The sequence below is a fragment of the Mustelus asterias genome, chromosome 19 (assembly GCF_964213995.1).
Source record: "Mustelus asterias chromosome 19, sMusAst1.hap1.1, whole genome shotgun sequence".
NCBI lineage: Eukaryota > Metazoa > Chordata > Chondrichthyes > Carcharhiniformes > Triakidae > Mustelus > Mustelus asterias.
Window position 1 is genome coordinate 11,148,491 of NC_135819.1, and position 25,104 is coordinate 11,173,594.

General features: G+C 55.9%; 1 protein-coding gene across 1 annotated transcript in view; it reads right to left on the minus strand.

Annotated features, from left to right (window-relative positions):
• The window catches only part of LOC144507597 (uncharacterized), a 282,765-nt gene that overhangs the window by 128,840 nt on the left and 128,821 nt on the right, over positions 1-25,104 (minus strand). Inside the window, exons 7-11 of the mRNA XM_078234752.1 lie at positions 22,182-22,325; positions 17,765-17,929; positions 10,373-10,429; positions 6,677-6,718; positions 23-85 (exon numbers count right to left, since the gene is read on the minus strand). Of these exons, the coding sequence (XP_078090878.1) occupies positions 23-85; positions 6,677-6,718; positions 10,373-10,429; positions 17,765-17,929; positions 22,182-22,325 (471 nt within the window). The remainder of the gene's footprint in view (positions 1-22; positions 86-6,676; positions 6,719-10,372; positions 10,430-17,764; positions 17,930-22,181; positions 22,326-25,104) is intronic.

A 25,104-nucleotide genomic window follows, 5' to 3' on the forward strand; every position in this document is an offset into this window, starting at 1 on the left:
AGGGATAAATAACGTTGCTTACCATCAGTCCAGGGTCACCAGGCTGTCCACGCAGTCCTATCAAACCCGGGAATCCTGGGGGGCCCTGTAAGAAAGAGTTCAAAGAAAGGTCAAAGTCTTTGCCGGGAATCACACATCGCCTGACTGCAATGATATTTGACGCTCACCATGGAATCCCGACAGTGCAGGAAGAGGCCATTCGGCCCATTGAGTCTGCACAGGCACTCCAAAAGGGCCTCCCACCCAGGCCCTCCCCTCCGCCCCATCCGCGTAACTCCATGCCTTTACCACGACCAATCCACCAAACCCATTTGGAGTGTGCAGGTTGGGTGGATTGACCGTGCTAAATTGCCCCTCAGGGAACGCCAATTCACATTTAGGTCTGCACTCGCACTGGAGGTGGTTACAGCAACGGTTCACTGGATTGGCCACTGGGATGCGTGGCTTTTCCAATGACGGGAGGCTGAGTGAATTGGGCCCAATACTGCCTGGAGTTAAGGAGAGTGAGAATCTCGTCGAGAGACTCCAGATTCCGAAGGGGGTTTGGTTGGGTGGACGCCGAGAGATTGGGGAAATCGGAATCACCAGGATAAGGGGGTTGATCACTCCGGACTGAGATGTGGAGGAATCACTTCACTCGAAGGGTTGTGAATCTTTGGAATTCTTTACCCCAGCTCATTGTGGACACTCCATCGTCAAATACAGTTAAAGGTTGGGATAGAATCTTTGTCTCCGAGGGAAATGGAAAGCAGGCGGGAGCACAGAGTTAAAGTCAAAGGTCAGCCATAATCATACTGAATGGCGGAGCTGCCTCGATGGATCCGATGACCCATTCCTGTTCCTATCTCGTGTTCTTGGGAATGCCCATCCATCCGCCCTTCATCACTGCTGTTTATTTATTAGTGTCACAAGTAGACTTACATTAACACTGCAATGAAGTTACTGTGAAAATCCCCTAGTCGTCCCACTCCGGCGCCTGTACGGGTAACACTGAGGGAGAATTTAGCATGGCCAATGCGCCCGAACCAGCACGTCTTTCGGACTGTGGGGGGAAACTGGAGCACCCGGAAGAAACCCACGCAGACACGGGGAGAATGTGCGGACTCTGCACAGACAGTGACCCGAGCCGGGAATCGAACCCAGATTCTCCAAGCACAGGCTTGGAGGGCCGAAGGGCCTGTTTCCTGTGCTGTACTGTTCTTTGTTCTTTGTTCCTGGTGCTGAGAGACAGCAGTGCTAACCACTGTGCTACTGGCTCTCAGATTTTGGGTGTACTATCACCATCAGTGTCGCAGCGGTTCAAGAAGACTCCTCTCGGTGGGGTTAACAATGGGCAATCAAGAAAGGGGCCTTAACTACGTCATTCGGATCCCAAGGGCCAATCGGGAAGGGGAAACTACAATAGAAAGTTTGACGGCGACATTCTCTCTGGGTCCTCGGGGAAGAAAAGCACCTTCAAATGATGCTCACTCCTTCACAAGAGTGTAATAGCGCCCTTTCTCTACTTCACCACGCAAACGCCTCAGAAGGGGGCTCTGTGATGCAATGGCATCCAAAATGGCTGCCTCAACGATCTACAACGAAGTATCTGAACAGCAGAAATCCTTCACTTCCCATTTCCCAGAACATTCCCAGAACACTGAACTTTTCCAATGGGTATTTCTAGAGAACAAGCTCTAAAGAAGGTCATCGGCAGGTCTCAAAGCATCTGTGGAGAGAAAACAGAGCCAACATTTTGAGTCTGGATGACCCTTCGTCAGAGCTAAGGGCAAAATAAACTCAGGAAAGATTTATACTGTGCTACTTCTGATCATCTTTTCTGATTCTCTTTGCACTTAGCTCTCACGAAGGGTCATCCAGACTCGAAACGTTGGTACTATTCTCTCTCTGATGTGGAGATGCCGGTGTTGGACTGGGGTGGGCACAGTAAGAAGTCTCACAACACCGGGTTAAAGTCCAACAGGTTTATTTGGAATCACGAGCTTTCAGAGCACTGCTCCTTCATCAGGTGAGTGATGGAAGCTCGTGATTCCAAATAAACCTGTTGGACTTTAAACCTGGTGTTGTGTGACTTCTTATTCCATTCTCTCTCCATACATGCTGTCAGACCTGATTTGATTTATTATTGTCACATGTATTAGTATACAGTGAAAAGTATTGTTTCTTGCACACTATACAGAGCATACTGTTCATAGAGAAGGAAACGAGAGAGTGCAGAATGTAGGGTTACAGTCATAGCTAGGGTGTAGAGAAAGGCCAACTTAGTGCGAGGTAGGTCCATTCAAAAGTCTGACAGCAGCAGGGAAGAAGCTGTTCTTGAATCGGTTGGTACATGTCCTCAGACTTTTGTATCTTTTTCCCGACGGAAGAAGGTGGAAGAGAGAATTGTCCAGGGTACGTGGGGTCCTTAATTATGCTGGCTGCTTTGCCGAGGCAGCGGGAAGTGTAGACAGAGTCAATGGATGGGAAGCTGGCTTGCGTGATGGACTGGGCTACATTCACAACCTTTTGTAGTTTCTTGCGGTCTTGGGCAGAGCAGGAGCCATAACAGACCTGCTGAGATTTTCCAACATTTCCTGTTTTTTGTTTCAGATTCCAGCATCCGCAGTAATTTGCTTTTATTGAAAGAAGGTTTATTGGACTCAGAATATCAGCTCTATTTTCTCTCCCACAGATGCTGCCTGACTTGCTGAGTTTTTCCAGCGTTTTGCTTTTATTTACCCAGAAACTAAGAGGTTTTAAGGTCTGCAAGTTTGCATTCGCTTCCAGGTTAAACTTCCAAAATTACACTCGACAATCACTCCAGAATTTCATCCAATAACAAACAGTCCTCCTTGAGAGATAGATTTGCACTTATGAAAGATCGGATACCTAATGAAGATGTCTCAAAGCACTTCAAACACAATGGTTTGGCTGTTGCCACGGCAGCAAATACAGCAAGCGGCTTGTGCTAAAAATACCGGCCGGGATAAAGGAGCGTTTCATTTGTTTGCATTTTGTGGTGTTGATTTGGGAGGAATGCTGGCCACCGTGCCAGAGAGACCTCTCCGCCTCACATCATAGCGACGTGCTTTCAAATACCCTCTTCACCACTTGAGCCAAGAATGCAGCACTCCCTCAGCACTGCACTGGATCCGCGGCCAAGCTTACCAGCTCAAGCCCTGGCATGACCTACGTCTTGCGCCAGCACGGTGGCACAGACAGCACCAGGGTCCCCAGGGTTCACTTCCAGCCTCGGGTCACTGTCTGCGTGGAGTTTGCACATTCTCCCAGTGTCAATGTGCGTTTCCTCTGGGTGCTCCGGTTTCTTCCCATAGTCCAAAAGATGTGCAGGTTAGAGGGATTGGCCGTGCTAAATTGACCCAAGAGGTGTAGGTTAGGGAGATCAGTGGGGTAAATATGTGGGGTTACGGGTCAGGTCCTGGATAAAATGCTCTGTCAGAGAGTCGGTGCAAACTCATCGATTCCATACAGTGCAGAAGAGGCTATTTGGCCATCGAGTCTACACCAACACTCTGACAGAGCCACTTACCCAGGTCCTATCTCTATAACCCCACACATTTAGCATGGCCAATTCACCTGGCCCGCACATCTTTAGACACTAAGGGACAATTTAGCATGGCCAATCCACCTAACCTGCACATCGTTGAAGACAAAGGGGCAATTTAGCATGGCCAATCCACCTAACCTACACATCTTTGGACACTGAGGGGCAATTTAACATGGCCAATTCACCTAACCTGCACATCTTTGGACACTGAGGGGCAATTTAGCATGGCCAATCCACCTAACCTACACATCTTTGGACACTGAGGGGCAATTTAACATGGCCAATTCACCTAACCTGCACATCTTTGGACACTGAGGGGCAATTTAGCATGGCCAATCCACCTAACCTGCACATCTTTGGACACTGAGGGGCAATTTAGAATGGCCAATCCACCTAACCTGCACATCTTTGGACACTGAGGGGCAATTTAGCATGGCCAATCCACCTAACCTAACTCGATGGGCCGAACGGCCTCCTTCTGCACCGTCGGGATTCGATGGATTGTAAAACCCCTCAGGGATGTGAAAGGCGCTATACAAATGCAAGCATTTCTTTTTGCTTCCCGACTCGGGATTCGGAGAGAGTTAACCGCCAAGTGAAGCTGGTGCTCTCTGAAAGAGAAACCGAACCAGGGTTTGATACCCAGAAGGGCTACAATCATCTGAGGCAGGCAACGGGAGCCAAAAACAAGATCCTTTTCGATAACAGTGGGAAACTTGTCCCTCTTCCCAGTGAGAGAGCAAAACAAACAGTGGGGCCCGAGGTCCAGCCAAAAACAATGTTACTCATTGGATCTCGCTGCAAAGAACAGGAGGGCAATTTCTTTTTAATTTCCTCTTGGTTCTTTCTAACATCGAATCTCATCTCTGAACACCCACTCGGAGGACAATGTTCGAGTACGGACTCTGGCCCTGCAGCTCAGATCCATATCTCGCCCGCCAAAATGAGGAGCTGAACAAAGATTTGCAGTAAAAACAAGTATTTTCTGGGCACTGGCCAAACTATTTAAGTTTATTATTGACTTAAGTTTATTCATCATTATTTATTGCCCATCCCTAATTGCCCCTTGAGAAGGTGGTGATGAAACACCTTCAACCGTTGCGTCCAAAAGCTCAGTGGAAATTTGATAGACATGTTTAAAATCATGAGTTGTTTAAAAAGCTTTTAGTTTAAAGTTAATTTATTAGTGTCACCAGTCGGCTTACATTAACACCGCAATGAAGTTACTGTGAAAATACCCACGCTCCAGCGCCTGTTCGGGTACACCGAGGGAGAATTTAGCACGGCCGATCCACCCTAACCAGCACGTCTTTTGGACTGCGGGACGAAACGGGAGCACCCAGAGGAAACCCACGCAGACACGGGGAGAACGTGCAGACTCCGCACAGGCAGTGACCCAAGCCGGGGATCGAATCCGGGTCCCCGGCGCTGTGAGACAGCAGTGCTAACCGTTGTGCCACTGTGCTGCCTGCGCCCAAAGACTGGCCATAGAAAGAATCCTCACCCACCAATTGTCCCACTCGCCATAAAGAGTGTCCAGGAGGGGATTACTACTGCGTTTCGGCATAAACTTCAGATTTTCTATGAGCAACAACAAGGGTGATTGCTGTCATCGAGAGGGGTTTGAAGACCACCACTTAGTGGGGGGAATTCCATCCCGTCAGTCTCAGCTGGACCCAAACCCAAACGTCGGAGGCCAAAGACGATCTCTGCATCCAAAGTGTGCACAGCGGATATACTTAAAGGCAGTGGTCCATTGAAACAAGTGGAGTTACATCAATAGAGGCTCCTGCTCTGCCCAAGACCGCAAGGAACTACAAAAGGTTGAGAGTGTACCCCAATCCATCACGCAAACCAGCCTCCCATCCATTGACTCTGTCTACACTTCCCGCCGCCTCGGCAAAGCAGCCAGCATAATTAAGGACCCCACGCACCCCGGACATTCTCTCTTCCACCTTCTTCCGTCGGGAAAAAGTCTCAGGTCGCGCACCAACCAACTCAAGAACAACTTCTTCCCTGCTGCTGTCAGACTTTTGAATGGACCTACCTCGCATTAAGTTGATCTTTCTCTACACCCTAGCTATGACTGTAACACTACATTCTGCACCCTCTCCTTTCCTTCTCTATGAACGGTATGCTTGTCTGTATAGCGCGCAAGAAACAATACTTTTCACTGTATGTTAATACATGTGGCAATAATAAATCAAATCAAAAAGACTGGAACACTACATTCTGCACCCTCTCCTTTCCTTCTCTATGAACGGTATGCTTTGTCTGTATAGCGCGCAAGGAACAATACTTTTCACTGTATGCCAATACATGTGACAATAAATCAAATCAAATCAAATTATTTGTGATTTCAAGAAGAAATTAGATATAACTCTGGGGCTAAAGGAATGAAGGGATATGGGGGAGAAGGGGGGATCAGGATATTGAATTCGATGATCAGCCATGATCAAAATGAATGGCGGAGTAGGCTCGAAGAGCCGAATGGCCTCCTTCTGTTTCCATTATCTATGCATGCACCTCTGGATGTTTCACTTGACCAAGCGTGGAGACCTATCCATCCCTCAAACTGGATCAAGCTGTAGCCCAGAGATCCATAACCCATAGGGCAGCACGGTGGCACAGTGGTGAGCACTGCTGCCTCACAGCACCAGGGACCCGGGTTCGATTCCCGGCTTGGGTCGCTGTCTGTGCGGAGTCTGCACATTCTCCCCGTGTCTGCGTGGGTTTCCTCCGGGTGCTCCGGTTTCCTCCCACAGTCCGAAGATGTGCGGGTTAGGTGGATTGGCCGTGCTAAATTGCCCCTTAGTGTCAGGGGGACTAGCTAGGGTAAACGCATGGGGTTATGGGGATAGGGCCTGGGTGGGATTGTGGTTGGTGCGGACTCGATGGGCCGAATGACCTCCTTGTGCACTGGGATTCTATGAACTACAATAAACTTGATTAACCAGTGAGCCCAAACATTTCAACGCCATCGATTGTGGGGGGGATCTCTGACGCCACATGAGGTGTTTGCTCCAGATCCCAGTCTGGAGGTGAATGGCTCACGGGACAAGCAATTTTAATTTTAAGGCGTATTCAAGCCCAGGAAGAAGCTTGCCTTCACGTAGGAACATTTACCTGAGATCCTTGAGGTCCAGGAGGTCCAGGCAGCAGCATTCCCTTCAAAGCAAACAGAAGAACAAATCATGTCAATATTTAATTTCAACTTTTATCCCTGTTTAATGATTTCCCTGCTCTTGGTGTGAACGGTGCGTTGATGAATATTATTATGGGCCAGGATTCTCCAAAACCGCTCGCGCCCCCCCCTCCCCCCCCCGCACAAACACACTCCCCCCGCCCCCAGTAAGGATGGAGAATTTGGCGCTCAGCCAAGTCTTCATCCACTGCAATGAGAGCAGGGAGTCCCAGCAGGAAAGGTCAGAGAATCCCGGCCATGGCATTATAACAAGAAAGATCTGCCAAGGGAGATTTTAGGGTGGCACAGTGGTTCGCACTGCTGCCTCACAGCGCCAGGGTCCCAGGTTCGATTCCGGCCGCAGGTCACTGTCTGTGTGGAGTTTGCACATTCTCCCCGTGTCTGCGTGGGTTTCCTCCGGGTGCTCCGGTTTCCTCCCACACTCCAAAGATGTGCGGGTTAGGTGGATTGGCAAGGAGGATTAGCAGAGTGAGTGGGAGTGGGGCCTGGGTGGGATTGTGGTCGGTGCAGACTCGATGGGCCGAATGGCCTCCTTCTGTTCTGTGGGGATTCTATAAAGGAAGAAGTTGGGATTCATTTTTTTATTCATTCATGGGACATGGGCATCGCTGGCTGGGCCAGCATTTATTACCCATTCCTAGTTGCCCTTGGAGGGCAGTTGAGAGTCAACCACATTGCTGTGGCTCTGGAGTCACACGTAGGCCAGACCGGGTAAGGATGGCAGATTTCCTTCCCTAAAGGACATTAGTGAACCAGATAGGTTTTTCTGACAATCGACAATGGTTTCATGGTCATCGGTAGATTCTTAATTCTAGATATTTTTCATTGAATTCAAATTCCACCATCTGTCCGTGTCGGGATTCGAACCTGAGTCCCCCAGGACATTAGCTGAGTTTCTGGATTGAGTCTAGTGATAATACCACTAGGCCATCACCTGCCAGTGTGTCGGTGGAGCTGAATGGCTCCTTGGTCAATGATGAATCAAAGAAGCATAGAACCCCTACAGGGCAGAGGGAGGCCATTCGGCCCATCAAGTCTGCACCGACTCTCTGACGGAGCATCCCACCCAGGCCCTCTCCCTGTAATCCCATGTATTTACCTTGCTGAGCCCCCTAACCTGCATACCTTCGGACACTAAGGGACAATTTAGCATGGCTAATCCTTTGGAGTGTGGGAGGAAACCTGGGCACTCGGAGGAAGCCCACGCAGACATGGGGAGAATGTGCAAACTCCACACAGACAGTGACCCGAGGCAGGAATTGGACATCCAATGGTTTTAGCAGTAGCCGCACAAGTAATCTGTCGTACTGCGCTGTCCAACAATGCTAATGGTCTCCAAGGAAGAATTCATCAGCTGGAACGAGTGTAACATTCGTGAATGAAGACCTTAACACGCACCACTGACACTTTTCCGTCTGCTGTTCTGGTGGGTGAGCTCAGCGTCTTAAACACTGTGTCAGATCAGCCAAATGAACTGATATCACAAGCCAGCTCTCAACTGTACTCTTTCCAATAACACAAAGAACGAAACGGAATATCCCAAGTTGGCTGCAGTTCCCTTTTGCAGTTTGCTATCTCGGGTGGAGCAGTCAAGGAGCCCTCATTCACTACACTGTGAGCAGATCGTTTACAAGTGTCTGCGGGGAGGACTCAGAACTCTGCCTTCCCGCTGAGTAAAGGCAACACCTTCTGCGTGAATTGAGGCTGGATCAGCCCCTTCTCCACGTGTGATGATTCCTTTGGGATTGCAACTGACTTCGACAGTACATGGGTGTGTGAGAGAAAGGGAGAGGTGAGCCACAGCTCATATTCCTGACTGCAACCCAATAACTCTTACTGACACAGTCCCATATGTCAGCAAAAGGTGAGGCCAGGGTAAGGGGGTGGGAGAATAGGCAACTAACGCTCATCAAGCTGGTCCTCGCAGGAAGAGTGGCAACGTGGGCAAGATACTACAGGAGGATAAGGACTATGCCCAAGGAGGTGTCGTTGGGGCAGGAGGGGTTAACGCTGCCAGGTTCGTGCCATCAATGTCTAATCAATGACACTATCAAGGTTCAGACAAACAGGTAGTCGGTATTGACCATCGTTGAGCACATGCAAGATGTAGGAACAGAATTAGGCCATTCAGCCCATCAAGTCTGTTCCGCCATTCGATCATGGCTGATAGGTATCTCAACCCCATTCTCCCGCCTTTTCCCCGTAACCTTTGATCCCCTTACCTATCTATCTCTGTCTCAAATGCATTCAATGACCCGGCCTCCTCTGTGGCAATGAATTCCACAGATTCACCACCCTCTGGCTGAAGAAATTCCTCCTCATCTCGGTTCTAAAGGGTCGTCCCTTTATTCTGAGGCTGTGCCCTCGGATCCATAAGAACATAAGAAATAGGAGCAGGGGTAGGCCATCTAGCCCCTCAAGCCTGCCCCGCCATTCAACAAGATCATGGCTGATCTGAAGCGCATCAGTTCCACTTACCCGCCTGCTCCCCATATCCCTTAATTCCCTTAGCGATCAGAAATCTATCTACCCGTGATTTAAACATATTCAACGAGGTAGCCTCCACCACTTCAATGGGCAGAGAATTCCAGAGATTCACTACCCTCTGAGAGAAGAAGTTCCCCCTCAACTCTGTTCTGAACCGGCCCCCACTTATTTTGAGGCTGTGCCCTCTAGTTCTGGTTTCCCTTCTCAGTGGAAAGAATCTCTCTACCTCTACCCTATCCAGCCCCTTCATTATCTTATATGTCTCTATAAGATCACCCCTCAGCCTTCTGAACTCCAACGAGTACAGACCCAATCTGTTCAATCTCTCCTCATGAGCTACACCCCTCATCTCCGGTATCAACCTGGTGAACCTTCTCTGCACTCCCTCCAAGGCCAATATATCCTTTTGCAAATAAGGGGACCAAAACTGCACACAGTACTCCAGTTGCGGCCTCACCAGTGCCTTATATAGTTGCAGCAAGACCTCCCTGCTTTTATATTCTAACCTCCTCGCGATAAAGGCCAACATTCCATTCGCCTTCTTGATCACCTGCTGCACCTGCAGACTGAGCTTTTGCGATTCGTGCACAAGGACCCCCAGGTCCCTCAGCACAGTAGCATGATGTGATTTTTCTCCATTTAAATAATATTCCAATTTACTATTATTTCTTCCAAAGTGGATAACCTCACATTCACTCCTAGTGAACTCTGACTAATGGAAACATCTGACTAATCCTAGTCACTCTGACGAATGGAGACATCTTCCCCACGTCCACTCTATCCAGGCCTTTCAGTATCTGTGTTTCAATGAGATCCCCCCCTCTTCCTTCTAATCTCCATCGAGGACAGGTCCAGAATCCTCAACCGCTTCTCATACAACAACCTTTTCATTCCGGGATCATTCTTGCGAACTTCCTCTGGACCCCCTCCAAGGCCAGCACATCCTTCCTTAGATACGGGGACGACTGGGGCACTGGGCTGAGAGACTGAACAGGTCGATGAACTCTCTCAATAAAGGAAGCCTTAATTTCGACTTCACCAACCAGCTTGGACCCCATTAGCAGGTGAGAAAATGACCAGGGAGCGGAAGGAAAGATGGTACGCTCGGAAACTGGGCCTTCCATACTCACAGGCTCGAAGACAGCCGGCTCCCCCTTCTCTCCCTTGTCACCTTTTAGGTTCTCCATCTGGAAACAGCACAACACAAGGCGGGTCAGTGAACACAACCATTCACAGGAAAAAAATAACATTTTCCAAACCTGCTTCCCGTCGCAACAAGTTTCATCAACAGTCACATCACGCAAACCAGCCTCCCATCCATCGACTCCACCTACACTTCCCACTGCCTGGGAAAAAGCAGCCAGCATAATCAAGGACCCCACGCACCCCGGACATTCTCTCTTCCACCTTCTTCCATCGGGATAAAGATACAAAAGTCTGAGGTCACGTACCAACCGACTCAAGAACAGCTTCTTCCCTGCTGCCGTCAGACTTCTGAATGGACCGACCTCATATTAAGTTGATCTTTCTCTACACCCTAGTTATGACTGTAACACTACTTTCTGCACTTTCCCTCTCCCCTATGTACTCTATGAATGGTATACTTTGTCTGTATAGCGTGCAAGAAACAATGCTTTTCACGGTATCCCAATACATGTGACAATAATAAATCAAATCAAAGACTGTAAAACTATATTCTGCACCCTCTCCTTTCCCTCTTCCCTGCGTACTCTAAGAACGGTATGCTTTGTCTGTCTAGCACGCAAGAAACAATACTACTCACTGTATCCCAATACATGTGACAATAATAAATCAAATCAAAATGTATTTGCACAGTGAAAATAAAAGGCTCGAGGTGTTCCCTGTAAATATTGTGTTGATTGTATTGTTAAGGATAAAAAGGTGGAAGATACCAATTAAGTATCTTGGTCATATATAAACAGGGACTGCAGCCAGTCCAGGGAGGAGATGGGGGATGTTGGAATGTAACCGATGATAACATTGTATCTGTTGTAATGTGACCAATGGGACCAAGCTGTAAGGGTCAGCTGACCCAGTAAACCCTGTAACCAATGACGGAATGATGTGATGGTCAGCTGACTCAGTCTAAATAAGAACCTGTTGGGAATTGTTGGGAACTTGGAGTGGCCCAGGGCGAGGCCTCAAGTTTGGAGATGAAGTTTCTTTATTAAACCCGGTCTTTGATTTATAAGTTGGAGGAAGTTTTGTTCGATTTTTATTGCCTACACTGGAAGAGTTCCTTCTGGGTCAACAGGGGAAGAGAGAGAGAGAGAGAGGAAGAGAGAGACAGAGTTGGGAGGATCTCCCTTGTGGGCCTGGTGTTGGGGGAGGAGGGGGCGCGTGCGGGGGGGAGCGGCGGCGCTGGAGTGATACATCACTCCCTCCCGGGAGTAACTTTTATTGATTTTATTAAGTTTCCTTTTTTTTCAATACAGTGCCCCCCACCCCCCAACGGGGGCTAGCACTGCTGCCTCACAGCGCCAGGGATCCGGGTTCGATTCCCGGCTCGGGTCACTGTCTGTGTGGAGTTTGCACGTTCTCCCCCCTTCTCCTCTGGGGTGGGGAGGGAGGGTGTGTGGGGGGGGGAGGGGAGGGTGTGTGGGGGGGGAAGGGGAGGGTGTGTGGGGGGGGAAGGGGAGGGTGTGTGGGGGGGGAAGGGGAGGGTGTGTGGGGGGGGAGGGGAGGGTGTGTGGGGGGGGGGAGGGTGTGTGGGGGGGGAGGGTGTGTGGGGGGGGAGGGGAGGGTGTGTGGGGGGGGAGGGGAGGGTGTGTGGGGGGGGAGGGGAGGGTGTGTGGGGGGGGAGGGGAGGGTGTATGGGGGAGGGTGTGGGGGGGGGGGTGGGGGGGGGAGGGGAGGGTGTGTGGGGGGGGAGGGGAGGGTGTGTGGGGGGGGAGGGGAGGGTGTGTGGGGGGGAGGGGAGGGTGTGTGGGGGGGGAGGGGAGGGTGTGTGGGGGGGGGTGTGCGGGGGGGAGGGGAGGGTGTGCGGGGGGGAGGGGAGGGTGTGCGGGGGGGAGAGGGGAGGGTGTGCGGGGGGGAGAGGGGAGGGTGTGCGGGGGGGGGAGGGGAGGGTGTGCGGGGGGGGGGAGGGGAGGGTGTGCGGGGGGGGGGAGGGGAGGGTGTGCGGGGGGGGGAGGGGAGGGTGTGCGGGGGGGGGAGGGGAGGGTGTGCGGGGGGGGGAGGGGAGGGTGTGCGGGGGGGGGAGGGGAGGGTGTGCGGGGGGGGGGGGGTAGGGGAGGGTGTGCGGGGGGGGGAGGGGAGGGTGTGCGGGGGGGGGGGAGGGGAGGGTGTGCGGGGGGGGGAGGGGAGGGTGTGCGGGGGGGGGAGGGGAGGGTGTGCGGGGGGGGGGAGGGGAGGGTGTGCGGGGGGGGGAGGGGAGGGTGTGCGGGGGGGGGGAGGGGAGGGTGTGCGGGGGGGGGGGAGGGGAGGGTGTGCGGGGGGGGGGGAGGGGAGGGTGTGCGGGGGGGGGAGGGGAGGGTGTGCGGGGGGGGGAGGGGAGGGTGTGCGGGGGGGAGGGGAGGGTGTGCGGGGGGGGGAGGGGAGGTTGTGCGGGGGGGGGAGGGGAGGTTGTGCGGGGGGGGGGAGGGGAGGGTGTGCGGGGGGGGAGGGGGAGGGTGTGAGGGGGGGGGAGGGGGAGGGTGTGAGGGGGGGGGAGGGGAGGGGAGGGTGTGTGGGGTGGACGGGAGGGTGTGTGGGGGTGGACGGGAGGGTGTGTGGGGGTGGAGGGGAGGGTGTGTGGAGGGGGAGGGGAGGGTGAGTGGAGGGGGAGGGGAGGGTGTGTGGAGGGGGAGGGGAGGGTGTGGGGGGGGGGAGGGGAGGGTGTGGGGGGGGAGGGGAGGGTGTGGGGGGGGGGAGGGGAGGGTGTGGGGGGGGGAGGGGAGGGTGTGGGGGGGGGGGAGGGGAGGGTGTGGGGTGGAGGGAGGGGAGGGTGTGGGGTGGAGGGGAGGGTGTGGGGGTGGAGGGGAGGGTGTGGGGGGGGAGGGGAGTGTGTGGGGGGGGAGGGGAGGGTGTGGGGGGGGAGGGGAGGGTGTGGGGGGGGAGGGGAGGGTGTGGGGGGGAGGGGAGGGTGTGGGGGGGAGGGGAGGGTGTGGGGGGGGAGGGGAGGGTGTGGGGGGGGAGGGGAGGGTGTGGGGGGGGAGGGGAGGGTGTGGGGGGGGAGGGGAGGGTGTGGGGGGGGAGGGGAGGGTGTGGGGGGGGGAGGGGAGGGTGTGGGGGGGGAGGGGAGGGTGTGGGGGGGGAGGGGAGGGTGTGGGGGGGGAGGGGAGGGTGTGGGGGGGGAGGGGAGGGTGTGGGGGGGTAAGGGGAGGGTGTGGGGGGGAGGGGAGGGTGTGGGGGGGAGGGGAGGGTGTGAGGGGGGAGGGGTGTGGGGGGGGGAGGGGAGGTGTGGGGGGGGAGGGGAGGGTGTGGGGGGGGGAGGGGAGGGTGTGTGTGGGGGGGGAGGGGAGGGTGTGTGTGGGGGGGGAGGGGAGGGTGTGGGGGGGGGGGAGGGGAGGGTGTGGGGGGGGGAGGGGAGGGTGTGGGGGGGGGGAGGGGAGGGTGTGGGGGGGGGGAGGGGAGGGTGTGGGGGGGGGGAGGGGAGGGTGTGGGGGGGGGGAGGGAGGGTGTGGGGGGGGGGAGGGGAGGGTGTGGGGGGGGAGGGGAGGGTGTGGGGGGGGAGGGGAGGGTGTGGGGGGGGGAGGGGAGGGTGTGGGGGGGGGAGGGGAGGGTGTGGGGGGGGAGGGGAGGGTGTGGGGGGGGGGAGGGGAGGGTGTGGGGGGGGGGAGGGGAGGGTGTGGGGGGGGAGGGGAGGGTGTGTGGGGGGGGGGAGGGGAGGGTGTGTGGGGGGGGGGAGGTGAGGGTGTGGGGGGGGGGGAGGTGAGGGTGTGGGGGGGGGAGGTGAGGGTGTGGGGGGGGGAGGGGAGGGTGTGGGGCGGGGAGGGGAGGGTGTGGGGGGGGGAGGGGAGGGTGTGGGGGGGGGAGGGGAGGGTGTGGGGGGGGAGGGGAGGGTGTGGGGGGGAGGGGAGGGTGTGGGGGGGGAGGGGAGGGTGTGGGGGGGGAGGGGAGGGTGTGGGGGGGGGAGGGGAGGGTGTGGGGGGGGGAGGGGAGGGTGTGGGGGGGGGAGGGGAGGGTGTGGGGGGGGGAGGGGAGGGTGTGGGGGGGGAGGGGAGGGTGTGGGGGGGGAGGGGAGGGTGTGGGGGGGGGAGGGGAGGGTGTGGGGGGGGGAGGGGAGGGTGTGGGGGGGGGAGGGGAGGGTGTGGGGGGGGGAGGGGAGGGTGTGGGGGGGGGAGGGGGGGGTGTGGGGGGGGGAGGGGGGGGTGTGGGGGGGGGAGGGGGGGGGTGTGGGGGGGGAGGGGGGGGTGTGGGGGGGGGAGGGGAGGGTGTGGGGGGGGGAGGGGAGGGTGTGGGGGGGGAGGGGAGGGTGTGGGGGGGGGAGGGGAGGGTGTGGGGGGGGAGGGGAGGGTGTGGGGGGGGAGGGGAGGGTGTGGGGGGGGAGGGTGTGGGGGGGGAGGGTGTGGGGGGGAGGGGAGGGTGTGGGGGGGAGGGGAGGGTGTGGGGGGAGGGGAGGGTGTGGGGGGGAGGGAGGGTGTGGGGGGGGGGGAGGGGCGGTGTGGGGGGGGGGAGGGGAGGGTGTGTGGTGGGGGGAGGGGAGGGTGTGTGGTGGGGGGAGGGGAGGGTGTGTGGTGGGGGGAGGGGAGTGTGTGGGGGGGGAGGGGAGGGTGTGGGGGGGGAGGGGAGGGTGTGGGGGGGGAGGGGAGGGTGTGGGGGGGTAGGGGAGGGTGTGGGGGGGAGGGGAGGGTGTGGGGGGGGGAGGGGAGGGTGTGGGGGGGGGAGGGGAGGGTGTGGGGGGGGGGGAGGGGAGGGTGGGGGGGGGGAGGGGAGGGTGTGGGGGGGGAGGGGAGGGTGTGGGGGGGAAGGGGAGGGTGTGGGGGGGAAGGGGAGGGTGTGGGGGGGAAGGGGAGGGTGTGGGGGGGAAGGGGAGGGTGTGGGGGGGGAGGGGAGGGTGTGGGGGGGGAGGGGAGGGTGTGGGTGGGGAGGGGAGGGTGTGGGGGGGAGGGGAGGGTGTGGGGGGGGAGGGGAGTGTGTGGGGGGGGAGGGGAGTGTGTGGGGGGGAGGGGAGGGTGTGGGGGGTGAGGGGAGGGTGTGGGGGGGGAGGGGAGGGTGTGGGGGGGAGGGTGTGGGGGGGGATGGGAGGGTGTGGGGGGGGGATGGGAGGTGTGGGGGGGGATGGAGAGGGTGTGGGGGCTGGATGGGAGGGTGTGGGGGCTGGATGGGAGGGTGTGGGGGCTGGATGGGAGGGTGTGGAGGGGGGGGATGGGAGGGTGTGGGGGGATGGGAGGGTGTGGGGTGGATGGGAGGGTGTGGGGGGAGGGGAGGGTGTGGGGGGGAGGGGAGGGTGTGGGGGGGAGGGGAGGGTGTGGGGGGGAGGGGAGGGTGTGGGGGGAGGGGAGGGTGTGGGGGGGGGGAGGGGAGGGTGTGGGGGGGGGATGGGAGGGTGTGGGGGGGAGGGGAGGGTGGGGGGGGAGGGGAGGGTGGGGGGGGGGAGGGGAGGGTGGGGGGGGAGGGGAGGGTGTGGGGGGGAGGGGAGGGTGTGGGGGGGGAGGGGAGGGTGTGGGGGGGAGGGGAGGGTTTGTGGGGGGGAGGGGAGGGTGTGTGTTGGGGGGGAGAGTGTGTGTGGGGGGGGAGTGAGTGTGTGGGGGGGGAGGGGGTGTGTGTGGGGGGGGAGGGGAGGGTGTGTGGGGGGGAGGGGAGGGTGTGTGGGGGGGAGGGGAGGGTGTGTGGGGGGGAGGGGAGGGTGTGTGGGGGGACGGGGAGGGTGTGTGGGGGGGAGGGGAGGGTGTGTGGGGGGGAGGGGAGGGTGTGTGGGGGGAGGGGAGGGTGTGTGGGGGGGAGGGGAGGGGTGTGGGGGGGAGGGGTTGGGAGGGTGTGTGGGGGGGAGGGGAGGCTGTGTGGGGGGAGGGGAGGCTGTGTGGGGGGGAGGGGAGGGTGTGTGGGGGGGGGGAGGGGAGGGTGAGTGGTGGGGGGAGGGGAGGGTGGGGGGGGAGGGGAGGGTGGGGGGGGGGAGGGGAGGGTGGTGGGGGGAGGGGAGGGTGGTGGGGGGAGGGGAGGGTGGTGGGGGGAGGGGAGGGTGGTGGGGGGAGGGGAGGGTGGTGGGGGGAGGGGAGGGTGGTGGGGGGAGGGGAGGGTGGGGGGGGAGGGGAGGGTGGGGGGGGAGGGGAGGGTGGGGGGGGAGGGGAGGGTGGGGGGGGGGGGGAGGGGAGGGTGGGGGGGGGAGGGGAGGGTGGGGGGGGGAGGGGAGGGTGGGGGGGGAGGGGAGGGTGGGGAGGGGAGGGGAGGGGAGGGTGTGGGGTGGAGGGGGAGGGTGTGGGGGAGGGTGTTGGGGGGAGGGGAGGGGAGGGAGGGGAGGGTGTGGAGGGGAGGGGAGGGTGTGGGGGGGAGGGGAGGGTGTGGGGGGGAGGGGAGGGTGTGTGGGGGGGAGGGGAGGGTGTGTGGGGGGGAGGGGAGGGTGTGTGGGGGGGAGGGAGGGTGTGTGGGGGGGAGGGGAGGGTGTGTGTTGGGGGGAGGGTGTGTGGTGGGGGGAGGGTGTGTGGTGGGGGGAGGGTGTGTGGTGGGGGAGGGTGTGTGGTGGGTGGTGGGGGGAGGGTGTGTGGTGAGGGGAGGGTGTGTGGTGAGGGGAGGGTGTGTGGTGAGGGGAGGGTGTGTGGTGGGGGGAGGGTGTGTGGTGGGGGGAGGGGAGGGTGTGTGGTGGGGGGAGGGGAGGGTGTGTGGTGGGGGGAGGGGAGGGTGTGTGGTGGGGGGAGGGGAGGGTGTGTGGTGGGGGGAGGGGAGGGTGTGTGGTGGGGGGAGGGGTGGGTGTGGGGGGGGAGTTGAGGGTGTGGGGGAGGGAGGGGAGGGTGTGGGGGAGGGAGGGGAGGGTGTGGGGGGGGGAGGGGAGGGTGTGGGGCGGGGAGGGAAGGGTGTGGGGGGGGGGAAGGGAGGGTGTGTGGGGGGGGAGGGGAGGGTGTGGGGGGGGGGAGGGGAGGGTGTGTGGGGGGGGGGAGGGGAGGGTGTGTGGGGGGGGGGGAGGGGAGGGTGTGTGGGGGGGGGAGGGGAGGGTGTGTGGGGGGGGGAGGGAGGGTGTGTGGGGGGGGAGGGGAGGGTGTGTGGGGGGGGGGAGGGGAGGGTGTGTGGGGGGGGGACGGGAGGGTGTGTGGGGGGGGAGGGGAGGGGTGTGGGGGGGGGAGGGGAGGGTGTGTGGGGGGGGGGGGAGGGGAGGGTGTGTGGGGGGGGTAGGGGAGGGTGTGTGGGGGCGGGAGGGGAGGGTGTGTCGGGGGGGGAGGGGGAGTGTGTGGCGGGGGGGGGGGGGGGTGGGTGGGCTGTCTGGACAGTGGCTGGATGTACGCAACCAGAGTGGGCAATCCCAGCTTTACGGACTGCTCCAAGTGCGTGTTACACCAGCCCCTTCCCTTCCTGATAACGGTGCCTTTGTAGCGTCTCCACATTTGAAATCGACAGCCTGACTGAAGGAAGCGGACGTGATGCCTTACCCGTGTGTCGTGCGTGTCGGACTCCTCCCTCTCAGCCGGTCCAAACCTCCTGTTCCACTCGTAATCTCTGTCCAGGTAATCGTACATATTCTGATCGTACTCCCGAAATTCGTCCTCGTTTGTGAAGGGACCCTCCGATTCTTCAATCAGCTCCTCCTCCATGGTCTGCAAGGCAGCAGAAAGGTTACTGAAGCACCAACGCCTCCCAGCCTTACCTTACCTTAACAAAGATGGGTTCAATGACCCTTCAGCCCATTTGGACTTGTCCTTGGTCCAATATCCAGCTGTTTCCCCACCTCCCCCGTCGCCCAGTTACAAACTGTCACGAGAATTTCCTTCATCCCTTGAGCCGTTTTGTCAATACCTCCAGTGTCCGGCTCTCAGTCAATTCCTTTATCGATTAGCACACTTTCGAGCTATTTCACTCTTTAAAGGACCGATTCACTCGTTCATTTCAAGGTGTTAACAATATCAGCAAGTGGTTCGGGGCCAGATCCAAAGAGCAACTTAGCAGCAAGACCAAAGCTCCGATGTGATATTGATGTACCGCAGGAATGAGTGCTTCAGAATCATAGAATCCTTACATTGGAGAAGGGGGCCATTCAGCCCATCGAGTCTACACCGACTCTCCGACAGAGTATCCCACCCAGGCCCATTCCTGTCACCCCACGTATTTACTAATCCTCTAACCTACCCATCTTTGGACACTAAGGGGCAATTTAGCATGGCCAATCCATGTAACCTACCCATCTTTGGACATTAAGGGGCAATTTAATATGGCCAATCCACCTAACCTACACACCTTTGGACACTAAGGAACAATTTAGCATGGCCAATCCACCTAACCTACACACCTTTGGACACTAAGGAACAATTTAGCATGGCCAATCCACCTAACCTACACATCTTTGCTGAAAGCAAAATACTGCGGATGCTGGAATCTGAAACAAAAACAGAAAATGCTGGAAAATCTCAGCAGGTCTGACAACCTCTGTGGAGAGAGAACGGAGCCAACGTTTCGAGTCTGGATGACCCTTTGTCAAATCTAAGAGCAAAGAAAATCAGAAGAGATTAATACTATGGGGGGGAGGGGGGGGGAGGGGGGGGGGCGGGTGTGGTCTGTAATTGGACAAAGGGAATGTAAATAAGGATGAAGGCGGCTGAGAAAGGTGTTAAAAATGGCCATTAAGTAATTGCTTTTAAGCACCTCTCTCAGTCTTCTTCACCCTCATTTACATTCTCTTTGTCCAATTACACCCCACCCCAACCCTCATGGTATTAATCTCTTCTGATTTTCTTTGCCCTTAGTTCGGACGAAGGGTCACCCAGACTCACAACCTTGGCTCTATTCTCTCTCCACAGATGCTGTCAGACCCACTGAGATTTTCCAGCATTTTCTGTTTTTGCGACACATCTTTCGGACTGTGGGAGGAAACCGGAGCACCCGGAGGAAACCCAGACGGACACAGGGAGAACGTGCAGACTCCGCGCAGACAGTGACCCCAAGCCGTGTTAAAATGTCACCAGTGACAACTTTGTATTGGATGTAATGTGACCAATGGGAACAAGATGCAAGGGTCAGCTGACCCAGTAAACCGTGGAACCAATCACAGAGTGATGTAATAGTCAGCTGACTCACTATAAATTAGGAACTACGTGGAATTGTGGGGAGCTTGGATTGGCCCAGGGTGAGGCCCCAAGTTTGGAGTGATGACGTTTCTTTATTAAACCCTTTCTTTGATTTATAAGAGCATAGAAAAACTACAGCTAAAACAGGCCCTTCGGCCCACAAGTTGCGCCGGTTATGTCCCTACCTACCTAAGCCTATATATAGGCTTACCTATAACCCTCAATCCTATTAAGTCCCATGTACTCATCCAGAAGTCTCTTAAAAGACCTATCGAGTTTGCCTCCACCACCATTGACGGCAGCCAATTCCACTCACCCACCACCCTCTCCCTCTGAGTGAAAAACTTACCCCTGACATCTCCTCTGTAAGTTGGAGTAAATGTTGTTGTACTTTCATTAGCTGCATTTTGAAGAGTTCCTTCTGGTGCTGTGAGACAGCAGTGCTAACCACTGTGCCGCCCCTCACGACATCACCTTACACTTTTCAGGGTTAAATTCTATCCACCACAGTTCTGGCCATCTGACCAGCCCGTCTATCCCATCTTTTGGCCACTTTAGCTGCCTTTTTGAGCGAGATAAAATATCTCTCAACCCCACCTCGAGTGAACTTGGGCAGTAGACGGAAATTCTTTGTTATATCAAATCTCAAAATGGGACTCAACTCCTCACCTCCACGCCTGTCTTTACATGGGTAAAATCTGCATGTGTGTGAAGAGAAGATTTCCTCCTTTACAGGCACCCAGGACATTTTCTGATACGATTACCAGTGGTATTAAAAGCCTCAAACACAGGAAGGAACCCACGGCAACCGGACAGCCAAGGAAATTCAGCATGTCCACTACGGCTCTCACCAACCTTTACAGATGCACCATAGAAAGCATTCTTTCTGGTTGTATCACAGCTTGGTATGGGCTCCTGCTCTGCCCAAGACTGCAAGGAGCTACAAAAGGTCATGAATGTAGCCCAATCCATCACGCAAACCGGCCTCCCATCCATTGACTCTGTCTACACTTCCCGCAGCCTCGGCAAAGCAGCCAGCATAATTAAGGACCCCACGGACCCCGGACATTCTCTCTTCCACCTTCTTCTGATGGGAAAAAGATGCAAAAGTCCGAGGTCACGTACTCAAGAACAGCTTCTTCCCTGCTGCCATCAGACCTTTGAATGAACCAACCTTGCATTAAGTTGATCCTTCCCCACACCCTAGCTATGACTGTAACACTACATTCTGCACTCTCTCCTTTCCTTCTCTATGAATGGTATGCTTTGTCTGGATAGCGCGCAAGAAACAATACTTTTCAGCTTTGACAAAGGGTCGTCTGGACTCGATGCTCTTTTATCTCCTCACAGATGCTGCCAGACCTGCTGAGATTTTCCAGCATTTCCTCTTTTGCTTTCAGCTTCCAGCACCCACAGTAAATTGCTTTTAATACTTTTCATTGTATACCAGTACACATGACAATAATAAACCAAGTCAAATCAAAATCAACATTCATTGCAAATTCCTGAAAGCAGAACATTCCTGATAAGGGAATAATATTCCATTGGAGAAGTGATGATTCATGTAACAGGAATGGACTCGTACGTACAATGGGTCCGGCTCTGAGTCACTTGTTGATGCATCCTGTAAATACTACTAAGCTTCACCCTAACTGGTCATAGAGCATAGAGGTTTACAGCAATGGAAACAGGCACTTTGGCCCAACTTGTCCCAGGGACACAAACCCGGAATCTAGCCCCGAACCACTTGCTGATGTTGTTAATATCTTGAGATAAACGAGTGAATCGGTTCTTTAAAGAGCGAAATACCAGATTCAAATCGAAACGTGATTGAGAACCTGCATTTCATTGGGCTACTCTGTCAAAGAGCTGGCATGACTGCAAGGGACTGAATGGCCTCTTTGCTCCAACAGATGGCACAGTGGTTAGCACTGCCGCCTCACAGCGCCGGGGACCTGGGTTCGATTTCCAGTTTGGGTCAGTGTGTGTGGAGTCTGCACGTTCTCCCCGTGTCTACGTGGGTTTCCTCCGGGTGCTCCGGTTTCCTCCCACACTCCAAAGATGTGCAGGTTAGGGTGGATTAGCCATGCTAAATTGCCCCTTAGTGTCCAAAGATGTGTGGGTTAGGGGGATTGGCCATGCTAAATTGCCCCTTAGTGTCCAAAGATGTGCAGGTTAGGTGGATTGGCCATGCTAAATTGCCCTTTAGTGTCCAAAGATGTGTGGGTTAGGGGGATTGGCCATGCTAAATTGCCCTTTAGTGTCCAAAGATGTGCAGGCTGGGTAGATTGGCTATGCTAAATTGCCCCTTTAGTGTCCAAAGATGTGCAGGCTGGGTAGATTGGCCATGCTAAATTGCCCCTTCATGTCCAAAGATGTTTGGTGGATTAGTGGAGTAAGTATCTGTGGATATGGGGATAGGGTGGATGAAGGGGGCCTGGGTAAGATCCTTTGTCAGAGAGTCCGTGCAGACTCAATGGGCCGAATGGCCTCTTCTGCGCCGCAGTTCAAACCAGCATTCTTATCTCCACATTTTACTGTATTGTTCCTTCTAGGGGGGGTTAAGGAGAATGATTTTGGAGTCATTATGGATTTCAAACGAGAATAGAACTTGTGTCAACGCGGGACCTGGACATGAATCTCTCTGGAAGCACTGCTCACTGGTTTTCACCTCTCTAAGCATGAGGCACAGGTATCCTGATAGTCCATGAAGCTTAATGGCCGCCATGCTGCTTGGCTGTCAAGGTGTTGATAGATGAGTTGAAGCAACGGGGGAGGGTGGGCTTACCTCATGATCTGTTACATTTCCACCAACAAATTCCGTGTGGACGGAGGCATTGTGGATAGCTGACTCCAAATCTGTGTAATACTCCGCGCCAAGGAAATAGTCATAGGCATTCCCGACTTCCTCAGGTGGGGTCAGCTCCTTACCCTACACAAGGGAGGAAAAAGCAAAAAAGGGTGCGTTAGGCCTCAGCAACTCGAGAGGAACCTGGCCAGTCGACCAACCCTCCTGGTGACTTCAGCTGATCTGAAGAGAATGGTGGTCACAGGGCGGCACGGCGGCACAGTGGTTAGCACTGCTGCCTCACTGCGCCAGGGTCCCGGGTTCGATTCCTGCCTCGGGTCACTGTCCGTGTGGAGTCTGCACGTTCTCCCGTGTCTGCGTGGGTGTCCTCCGGGTGCTCCGGTTTCCTCCCACAGTCCAACGATGTGCGGGTTAGGTGGATTGACCGTGCTAAACCGACCCTAGTTCGGAGATGATTAGCAGGGTAAATATGTAGGGTTACGGGGATAAGGCCTGGGTGGGACTGTTGTCGGTACAGGCTCGATGGGCCAAATTTCCTTCTGTACTGTAGGGATTCTATGATGCTTCTACTCTATGATACCTCCCAGACCTGACTAGGTACCTCACTCATCAAGCAATGGGTCAGAGCGTCAGTGCGATGCGCCACCCAACCCCACAGCACGTGGTCTGCAGTGATTCAAGGCGGCGGCTCACTACCACCTTCTCAAGGGCGACTAGGGATGGGCAATAAATGCTGGCCAGCCAGCGACGCCCATGCCCCATGAGTGAAAACAGGAGGGGCGTACTCTGGATCTACCATGGGAGGTAGGCCTCAGACCAGAGCCCAGCATCTAGTCTCAGGAGGAGAAAGGAAATTTGGGAATCTTTTACCACCTCCCAGACAGGCACAGGACAATGTTGCTTACTTGCGCCAATTGTCCAGTTACCAGCTTCCTGACTGGAATGTGGCCAATGGGGTGGGGGGGCGGGGGGGCAATATACCAAATATTTTAATCAAAGGAGCTTCAAATCATTTTGAATTCATTTGAAAAATATTATCTCTCTTTCCTGTTGCAAAGGGGGTGGTGGAGTTCTCTCTGTCTCACTCCGGTTCAATTCCGGCCTCGGGTCACTTGTCTGTGTGGAGTCTGCACGTTCTCCCCGTGTCTGTGTGGGTTTCCTCCGGGTGCTCCGGTTTCCTCCCACACTCCAAAGATAAAGTTTATTTATTAGTCACAAGGAGGCTTACATTAACACTGCAAAGAAGTTACTGTGAAAAGCCCCTAGTCGCCACTCCGGCGCCTGTTCGGGTACACTGAGGGAGAATTTAGCATGGCCAATGCACTTAACCAGCACGTCTTTCGGGCTGTGAGAGGAAACCAGAGCACCCGGAGGAAACCCACGCAGACACGGGGAAAATGTGCAGACTCCGCACAGTGACCCAAGTCAGGAATCGAACCCGGGTCCCTGGCACAGTGAGGCAGCAGTGCTGACCACTGTGCCACCGTGTTGGACATGCTAAATTGCCCCTTAGTGCCAGGGGGAATAGCTAGGGTAAATACATGGGGTTATGGGGATAAGGCCTGGGTGGGGATGTGGTCGGTGCAGACTCGATGGGCCGAATAGCCTCCTTTTGCACTGTAGGGATTCTATGGTTCTAACCTTTATTATTCTTTCTCTGCTCCATACGCAGTCCTCCCAACTCACCAAGTGATTCGGCCTAATCTGGGGTGCAGAGGAGATTCACTCGGTTGATTCTGGAGTTGAGAGGGTTGGCTTATGAGGAGAGACTGAGTAGACTGGGGCTATACTCATTGGAATTCAGGAGAATGAGGGGAGATCTTATAGAAACGTATAAGATTATCAAGGGAATAGATAAGATAGAAGCAGGGAGGTTGTTTCCACTGATGGGTGAAACTAGATGTGGAGATGCCGGCATTGGACTGGGGTAAACACAGTAAGAAGTTTAACAACACCAGGTTAAAGTCCAACAGGTTTATTTGGTAGCAAAAGCCACTCGAACCAGGGGGCATGGCCTCAAAATAAGGGGGAGCAGATTTAGGACTGAGTTGAGGAGGAACTTCTTCACCCAAAGGGTTGTGAATCTGTGGAATTCCCTGCCCAGTGAAGCAGTTGAGGCTACCTCATTGAATGTTTTTAAGGCAAGGATAGATACATTTTTGAACAGTGAAGGAATTAAGGGTTACGGTGAGCGGGCGGGTAAGTGGAGCTGAGTCCACGAAAAGATCAGCCATGATCTTATTGAATGGCGGAGCAGACTCGAGGGGCCTGATGGCCTACTCCCGCTCCTGGTTCTCCTGTTCCAATGAACCCCAGAGCCAGCCTGCTCCAGCCTCCAAAGACAGTCCGACGTCGATCCGCGTTTGGTTCACACCTGGTCACACGCACCTTGAAAGAAAATCAGTAATTCTGCGATAAATCATAACCTCGGAGGTTAACAGAAGCTGGTGATTGCCGCGTGGTGTGAGGCTTCGGACAGTGCGTGATGTTAAAAGCCCAGCAACTCGAGTGGTAAAAAAAAAAGCCGGATTATTGCTCTTGGTTACGGTCGTGAAGCGCACATTCCAATTACCAGCAATCGCTGTGACGCATTAACTCATTTGCGACAAATATAACGCTCTTCAAACCCCGTTCAGAGTGCATCCAAATCACCGGGAGGGGGAGGGGGAGGGTGGGGGAGGGGTAAATAGGGTGGGGGAGGGGGGTGGAGAGAGTGGGGGAGGGTGGGGTGGAGAGGGTGGGGGAGGGTGGGGTGGAGAGGGTGGGGGAGGAGGCTGGGGAGGATGGGGTAGGGGTGTGGACAGGGGATCGGAGAGGGTGGGGAGTGTGGCCATTATCTCGCCAACCCCTCCCCATGGAGGGAAGCCCTTTGCAGGATCTGTTTGTGACCAGAACGGCAGTG